Source organism: Bombina bombina, chromosome 2 (genome assembly GCF_027579735.1).
Source record: "Bombina bombina isolate aBomBom1 chromosome 2, aBomBom1.pri, whole genome shotgun sequence".
NCBI lineage: Eukaryota > Metazoa > Chordata > Amphibia > Anura > Bombinatoridae > Bombina > Bombina bombina.
In genome coordinates this window covers 289,935,611-289,945,219 of record NC_069500.1, presented here as the reverse complement: position 1 = coordinate 289,945,219, position 9,609 = coordinate 289,935,611, and the positions used below count along the sequence as shown (strand labels likewise).

Genomic DNA, 9,609 nt, shown 5'->3' with positions numbered 1-9,609 from the left:
GACAGCTCCACCTACTGGCTATTTTAATAAATGCACTGCTTCTCAATGCTTTTCAATAGCAGTCACATGACTGGAAAAAAAGGTTGTTATTCTGAAACGGTGTAAATTGAACCGTTGTAAAACGAGGGCCACCTGTGTATGTGTATATATATATATATATATATATATATATATATATATATATATATATATATATATATATATATATATATACACACTCTGTGTGTGTGTGTGTATATGTATATATATATATATATATATATATATATATACACATATACACACACACACACACAGTATATATATATATATATATATATATATACACACGCACAGAGTATGTATATATATATATATATATATATATATATATATATATATATACACACACACACACATACAGTATATATATATATATATATATATATATATATATATATATATATATATATATATATATATATATATATATAAAGATTTAAGCTTCGTTTTCAAGTAGAAGTGTAATGTGCAGATTATTAGATCATTTTTCAATTTATATGTTTTTTTATATTGCCGTTTTGTTAAGTTTTGTAATCCTTTAACAGCCATTTGTTAAATATAATGATCTACAGCTCAACAGCTAAGAAAGAAGAAATAAGTGCAATTGAAAGCATAGATTTCAGCCATTATACTATTTTTTCCATTCCATATAAAACATTTTTCAGAGTGTGTTTTAGTGCTTTGTTTGAGAAAAGGATGTCCCTGATCTGAATAAACCAGCTTTTCTATGGGAGCTGTCCCTATCAGCCAAAAAACAAATAAACAAAAAAACATCTGAATTTAACATAGATGCTACCAACACTAAAAGAAGCCAGTGCAAGTGGAAGTCTATGTAAACTCAGTTTTATTGTGCTAGTGAAGACTGTGGTTGCTAATCTTATCCTGTGTGAATCATTTCTAGGGAATACAGAGAGGTTTTATTTTCACTTTGTATCTGTAAATAATTTTAACTCAGAGCTTTAAATGTATTGTTCCAGTTGTACCATTTATTGTGCTGACAACGCTGTCAAAGAAGAGAACAGTCAGCATTCCTCATTCAAATGGGAGAGAGCATTAGGTCATTACATTGCTTTGTCAAACAATAAATGTTACATTGTTCCTACTTACAACACGACAATTTAAAAACAAACACACATACACCTCACCTGAAAATGTGAAAAAACTCCAACCTTGAATAAAACAAAATCTGTTTCATCTGCAAATTTGTTAGAGCATTTAATTTTTAGACTAGCGACCCTGCACTACATTTGTTTAACCCATGCAAAAGGGTTAAACACACAGCAGAGGTACTGCTCAGAACTTGGAGAGCACCCGCCAGTGATCCAATCAGCAGCGCAACTCCGCTGTGTAACTTGTGATGCTGATTGAATCAGCGGAGGTTTCTGCTTGGGTACAGCAGTGCTCTGCGGGTCCCACATAGCACTTCTATTGTATATTTAACCCCTTATGTGGGGGTAAAACACATAATGCAGGGCCGGTAGTCTTAAAAATTACAAGCAGTAATGAATTAGAGCATGTAATTTGTCAATTATGACCCTTTAAGCCAAATTTAAAATGACTTTACTGAAAACCTAGATGGTAAAAAAAGGAAAATGTACATGCAGTAGTAAAGATTCCCAAACACATATACTATATAGTATTTCTAATAGTTTCTTTAAAAAATAAAATGTCTGAGTGTGAGGGGGGACTTTGTCACTGTCAACCCAATAGAGCTACAACAAATTTTATCCATAAAGATCTGTTGAGTACTAATAAGTATATCCAATTCTGTATAGACAGACATTTCCACATAAACATACTCTCACATCTAACTATTAGCTACTGTACAGCATCTACAGGTTACAAATCCCTGACCCCAATGGGCTGTGCACAACAGAGTAGAGCTAAAAGATACTAACCATTCTGGAAGTGTATGGCTGGTGAAGAGAAGCACACACATCAAATACAACAAACCCCAGACCAGGGATACATAGAAACTTCCCAGCTGACCTCACACTTGTACATTCTGCAACCTAATTTGCCAAAAGAGCAAACACAGATTGCCCAAGGGAATATTCTCTTTATAACAAACAGAGTGACGAATTTGTTCAAAGTATAGAAATGCTTCCAAGAATTTAGGAAATAAGACATTTTTAAGTGACCACATGGTCTCACCCTTTTTGTAGCAAGTACCCCATCAGGCATAAATATTTGTCCCAAGTACCCCGACAAGCACATAAATATTATCAGGTAACAAAAATATGTGAAATGCCCCAGAATTTGGGTAATAGATAATGAAAGGGCAAGTCACTGAGTACCCCTTATCAAAGCCCCAGGGGTACATGTACCACATGTTGAGAAACTAGGATCTAGACCACTGGTTTTCAAACCTGTCTTCAGGCCTCCCTAACAGGTGAAATAATCAGCCGATTAATAAACATGGTTATTTTACCCGCTCTCAGCCAAGGTAATCCTGAAAATCTGGCCGGAGTATAGGTTTGAAAACCAGTGATCTAGATCAGTGTTTTTCAACCAGTGTGCCGTGAACTGGAGCACAGGTGAAATAATCAGCCGATTAATAAACATGGTTATTTTACCCGCTCTCAGCCAAGGTAATCCTGAAAATCTGGCCGGAGTATAGGTTTGAAAACCAGTGATCTAGATCAGTGTTTTTCAACCAGTGTGCCGTGAGAGATCCTCAGGTGTGCCACGGCAGACTGACAACAGTGTGACATATTTTTTAAACTTTGCTTGTTTTTTACTCCCAGTGCAGGGGTAGTTTGTAGGAGGCATGACATAACAGCACAATACATACAGTATGTGTGTGTTTGTGTGTATGTGTGTATATATATGCTGTATTAGGCTACAATGTGTGATTTTTTTTTAAATTTTGGGATGGTGGTGTGCCACAGGATTTTTTAATGTAAACAAGTGTGCCACGGCAAAAAAAAGGTTAAAAATCACTGATCTAGATTATACCAAATACACACTCTGCACTCTCTGGTCCTTAAAAGCAGATATTGTTTTTTAACCCTTTGACATTCCCTTCTTTAGGAAAAAAGACATAATATATTATTGCTTTCCCTCTTGAAGACTGCAAAATGCATTATCTTTTTCAAGTGCAAGTATAACCTACAGTTATGGGTATCCAGCTGCACAGATTTTACTTATGCCCCTCTGTAGCACTGGTATTACACATGGCATGTGAACAGCAGTCCTGCAGCAAACTCTGAAAGTGCAGCTGTGCAGAAAAATGCTGCACTCATCAATGTATGTATGTATTGGGTACTTGTAAAGCGCAGCTAATCACCTGTAAGGGTCACAAGGCGCTGCTCATTTTATCGACCTCGGAAGGATGAAAGGCTGAGTGGACCTCGCCGGGGATCGAACCTGCAACCCTTGGGTTGCTACAGAGCTCAGCCACAGTGCCTTAGCATGCTGAGCTATCTGTCCGGCTTTTAACCTCACACTCTCCCATCACTGCTGTTTTTGTTGCATGCTACAAGAACCAGCACTTTAGTCCCTGATTTAGCCTGGGACTGCTCTAGATTAGAACTTGTATTAATAGAATTAAAGGGTCAGTAAACACCTTGGAATTACAACAAGACATTTCTATAGTGTTGCTATAGAATAACATATCAGTCAAATCTTAACGTTTTTAAAACAAATATATTTTTTACTGCAATTATTTTTCAATAGCCAAACTCCACCCACCATTTGTGTGAAAGAAAGAACAAGAGCGCAATCTTCGACTTAAGTGAAATTTTATTAAATACACCATAAGCGCAAACACATAATGCACTTACGAAATTTAAAATGAGAGTCAGCCTATCAATCTGTTAAGTCCGCTGTGTTCCTGTAGGTGATCCTGAGCCCTCGGTATAGACACACCAAACACGGTGGGATATCCACAGGCTGTTTTCTCACTGACAGGTAAAGTCCAAACTTGTGTACTCCTCAACGCGTTTCCCCCGACGCCGGTCAAGCTCTCTCAAGAGGTTTGCCTTATTTGGCAGATCCACTCAGGGCTTTAGTCTACAGACAACAAGGCTAGTCATGGTCATAAAGTTAGTATAGAATACATTGTTTGGCAGCTGTTATCTGATAAAGCTAATTAGGGACATATATGTAGCAGAGTTAGCTTTGATAAGTCAGTAGGTGCACATCAAGTTCAAAGCATTACGAATTGCTCAATTTTCAGAGCTAAATTATGTTAAAAGGGGGCAAAATAAATAGTGCATATTGCAAAGTTGTTTCATTACACATAACTAAAAAAAATTATTAAAAAAAAAGAAAAGAAACCATAGGACTTTGGAAAATCCTATATAAAGCGAGGGAATTCAACACACTTTTTGTAATCAAATTTATTTAGAAAGATGCATCATGTGTGGAACTCATATGCACACATTTACATAAACACACAAAAACTTATTGTACAAACTGCTGGTCAGCATGTAGAGACTAATAGTTTATTACATAAAAATGAGTCTAAGCGGTTAGCGCATTTAAGTAAAACATACTCAGTGTTCATAAAATGGTGTGCATAAACAGAAAAACCAGCAAAACAATACAGCCAACATTCAATGTATCAACTGGTACCAAAGTTGAAACATAAATGTTCATAAGATTGTAGGTTCAAAGACCAGACAACATGATATCAATTGCAAATACAGCGAAAGTCTTAGAAATTAGCTACAATGTAGCATTTCCCAATTGCTTATAACATTGAGGTTTCCAGGAATGGTATGCAAGACTGCAGTAAGCAATGTCTTTACTTTGTTAGGTGTCAAGAAATTTACCGCTATGCTACACAAGCATCAAAACAGAGACCTGGTTCCACTTTCACCCGTCTCGTGCTAAACAGCACAAACCTGTCTTCGGTTGGCGATGTATAGAATCTTGGTGTTCTTACCAGAGTCCCGATAGGAAGATTGTACCCACGGGTGTCCTTATCTGACACCACTTACCCACATCGGGTTGTACACTCCCTGTATTAAGAAACAGCTGATCGCCTGAAGGACCCTGGTTCCGAGGTCGTCCTTACCGTCTGCGCACTTTCCAGACCCAATCTCCCAGGCAGATGCAACCACTTCTGTGTCACTTTTCTCCTCCTGAGATAGGCATGGGTCAGGGTAATTCACCACTAGTGCCGCATAGATGAAATGTTGTCTTTCCTTCCTTGATAGAATAATTCAGCTACCCAAGTGCCCAGTAGCATTATTCGTTTTAAATCCTGTACCAAGCTTATGAGCATTTGCTGTACAAATAAATGCTGAGCAGAGAATGGCAAGCTCCTTTTAAAAGCCTTGTTGTACTCTCTGCTACCCAGCATTTATTGGTACAGCAAACGCTTAAAGGGACAGTACACCATAGAATTGTTATTGTTTTAGAAGATAGATAATCCCTTTATTACTCATTCCCCAGTTTTGCATAACCAACACAGTTATATTAATGTACTTTTTACCTTTGTGATTACCTTGTATCTAGGAACCTTCTTCCAGCCCCCTGATCACATGACTGTGACTGTTTATTATCTATTGTCTTAAATTTAGCATTGTTTTGTGCTAGATCTTAAATAACTTTCTGTGCCTGAACACAGTGTTATCTATATAGCCCACGTGTACTTTCTGTCTCTTTGTGTTGAAAAGAGATTTAAAAAGCCTGTGATAAGAGGCAGCCCTCAAAGGATTAGAAATTAGCATATGAGCCTACCTATGTTTAGTTTAAACTAAGAATACCAAGAGAAAAAAAAGCAAATTTGATGATAAAAGTAAATTGGAAAGTCAATTAAAATTCCTATCTGAATAATGAAAGTTTAACTTATACTTGACTGTCCCTTTAAACACAAGGCCTAAAATTTTATTTCAACAAATAATATGTCATGTGCCAACCAAAACCTAGCCAAGAAGACCTCTATGGTTATCATTCGCTAGACAATTTCCTCTCTTTCTCAATCAGCCATCTGTAAGAATGGAGAAAGCTCAATGTGATAGCAAGATATAAACAAAAATCTGCAGGTACACAAGAATAAAACACACTAGGCCTCACTGAGCTTGTGACTCCTTATTCTGAAATTAATAAACAGAAATGTGCTGAAACTCAGAATGATGAAAAGTTGTGAGTAACACACATAGCTAAAGTCAGTTCTAGTGAAGCAATGTGCTACTGGAACCTAACGGAACACATGTGGTAAGCCAATCATAGGAGACATATGTGCATAGCTACCAATAACCAAGCTAGTTCCCAGTAGTACACTGGTGCTTCTAAACAAACCTATATATACACACACTTTTCAACAAAGAATCCCAACAGGGCAAAATAAAATTAATAGAAGAAAACTGTAAATGTCCCTTAAAATTGCATGTGCTATCAAAACCATGACAGTTTATTTTTCACTTTCATGTCCCTTTAAAGTGACATTATACACATTTTGTCTTTCAACTACAGTATCTAAAAGAATATTAAAAATCATATTGAAGCCTATTAGCGATGTATTCCTATTAATAAATTCTGCTGTGGTAATTATACTATTCAGTCCCTTAGAAACAAATTCCTAGGTATCCAAAATGTACTTCCTGCACGTTTCAATTTAAAGTTATTTTGTTTTGCAATTCTATTGTCTACTGTTATTCAATTATTTTGGGGGGGGGGGATTTGCAGCCAATGGTAAAAGAGAAGCTAAGGTAAATCTAAACCAAACAGCGTGAACAAATTGATGGAGTCAAAATCTGCATATGTGTTGCAGGATCCCTAGATTTAAGGATTGACCATTTTTAATATAATACAAACTGCTTTTAAAGGATGCACACTAAACAAAAACATGGAATTAGTTCTTTAAAAAGCAGAGAAATATAGTTTTCAAGGAAAATAACATGTTTTAAAGACTTACAGATCATTTTGTTATTTACCATTTTAAGTACAAGGTAAAAAAACAAAAAACATTGTAAAGGATGTGTTGCCCAATTTATAACTGAAAGAAATGCCATATTCTTTCAACACTGAAACCATAAATAAAAAAACAATTGCACCTGCAGTCTCTGAAATTTTCCAGCACAATATGGAAGATTATATAATGCCGTTATGTTGAACTTGAGAAAAACAAAAGATTTTATCAGTTGTAAAAGTTTTGTTGACTCAAAAAACAAAACAAAACTATAAAGTGTATTTCTCAACATTAAAACAGAACTAGCACTCAGGAAAACAAAAGCAACATTAGTTTTTATATGAACCTTATAAAGTTAGAACTATATTAGGAACTTAAATAGATTAATTCAATATAGTTCGAAATAATTCTGGTTTTTTTTTTAGGTTAGGTGCCCCATACATCTGGCATTCATCCAAGTAAAAGATGGGGGAGGGACAAATAAGAACAAGGATTTTTCAGTATTCAAGTGAATGGTGTAACCATCTAAAAAGGTCAAAATGTAATTTCTACACTAATCATTACAGACAGAAGGGTTTCAGTATTATCACCCACAGTTGTGGTCTTACACTAACTTTGCTAATGAATTTTCCATTGTTACTCAGAATATATATTTAAAAAAATCACCAAGAAAATAGTAAATCAACCACCCACATAGTACATACAGAAAGTTAACCATAAGCTATACATCTCATACAAGCTATGTGAAACATCAGTTCTGTAATTACTTTCACTGAAGTTGAAAGAAAGCAAACATGGAATTAGTTTTAAATGCATTCAAGGCCATAGTGCCTGTAACAGTAAGTCAGTTAGAAAAAGCATATACATAAAAATAGCTTAAAATGTAATATATAGTCTGTTTCCCTGTAATAGTATTTGACATTAACTCACACAGCAGAAGAACCCAAGACAACAAAAGCAAACAAAAAATGGTTCCTCTAAATGTATGTATATCAGGCATTTGTATGTAAATATTTTCCAAAATATAACTATTTGTAAGGTAGCAAATAATGTACTGCTGGATTGGGTTGGTTTGTAGTGTCTTGCAACCATAGAGATAAAACTAATGTCACAAAAATATTATACAAAATGTATCATAATAATTATCTAGCTATAATTTTATAGCCCAAGGAGCTATTCCACAGAAAAAAAGCAAATGTCTTACCTAGGAACCATATACAAATGTTATTACTGGGCTAAACAACTGCAGCCATAGCTTCATGAGTAGTACCTAGAATTTAATACAAAAGTAGCAACAGCAACAAAAAAAAAAAAAAAAAAAAGTATAAAGCTTGAACAACAGAAAACATTTTCAGCATATACAGTGCATGGCCCACCTAGGGTTATAATGCATATGTAAATAGACGTTGATGAGGCAGCTCAGCTGTCATTGGTCCATATATTTCCTTCACTTTCATCTCAAAAGCTAATTTTATTTCAGTAGATGATGTGTTACCACCAACAAATCCTCCCCTCACCTGACCACAATGCAGTGTAGTTTACACAGGAGACCTTCTGCTTTAAATTAACATTGTTCGGGAAAAAAAACTCGCCTCTTAGTAAATGGAAAAAAAAAGCAAAACCAAGTTTGTGCTACTGTGTTAAGTAAATAAATTTGAATTTGTACTTGAAATGGCAAAGTGATCACTGGCATAACTAATCCATCATCCAATAGATTCAGTAATGGGCCATACAAGTTCGATAGTAAATACCACATACTAATAGTGTACTTATAAATTATGAATGGAATATAATTTGTGTGCAAGAAATAAAGCGGAAAACTTAAAGTACACAAATTCCCCTTTCTCAAATGAAGTGCTCGTTACTAAGGAAATATCTTAGTATATAATGCAGTTGGTGCATTTACTTATCTTTACTCCACGCGCTATAAATCATACCAGGTGCTGAACCTAATTGAATCTACTAATCAGTCCCTGACCCCAGGTTATTACTTACATGCGTACATTGATATATATTACAAACAGTAACAGATCATTTTCCACTGGAACTTATTTTACTTACTTAGTACAGTCGGAGACGCCTGCTCAGTGGGACAGCACAGGTCAGCGGATGTTAGCTGAGAGATGCCAAATCCAAGACAAATAATCGTTTTATAAAATATAAGAAAACGGCATAAGAGCCTCATATAAAACAAAGTAAGCGCCCTGATAAGTAAAGGGGCGGAGAACTGTGCAGAGTCTCTGGAAACCTAGTGTGTAAACTCAGAGCTCCGTGAGAGGCGGAGCCGTGTGTGGGCAGGGCGAGTGCACAGATGTAGCACATACTTTAGCCTGCTAGAGCATGTCTCAGCACTGGCTGCTGCATACCTGTGTGTCACACTGTGTATGTTACTAGCTTAGCCAGACACCAGCTGCATGCCGGGGAATCTATGTGTAACTTCATTAGGTGTCCGTGGACGCAAGTTCAAACAGGGAGTGGATTTCGTTCTCATTCGAAGTAGTAACTGCGTTTTCCTAAATTATTCATATTTTTGAAATCACATTTTTTTTACCTAAAGGGGAGATTTTAAACTTACAATATCCTTTCAACAGATGAGGAATGGTCACATGCAGCTTTCAATAGCGTGCCTCTAACCATTCTAGCTTTACGATGCAAATAGGGCAAGGGTCTATAATACATTATAAATATATATATATATATATATA

At 35.7% G+C, this 9,609-nt stretch overlaps 1 protein-coding gene across 2 annotated transcripts in view; it reads right to left on the bottom strand.

Annotated features, from left to right (window-relative positions):
* TNFAIP8 (TNF alpha induced protein 8) overlaps positions 1 to 9,168 on the bottom strand; it is a 347,393-nt gene extending 338,225 nt beyond the window's left edge. The window contains exon 1 of one of the 2 annotated variants that reach the window (XM_053701590.1): positions 8,966 to 9,168. In XM_053701590.1, coding sequence (XP_053557565.1) covers positions 8,966 to 9,089 — 124 coding nt within the window. In that variant the 5' untranslated portion in view covers positions 9,090 to 9,168. The remainder of the gene's footprint in view (positions 1 to 8,965) is intronic. The other variant, XM_053701592.1, reaches the window with a different exon arrangement.
* Positions 9,169 to 9,609: the final 441 nt, after the last annotated feature.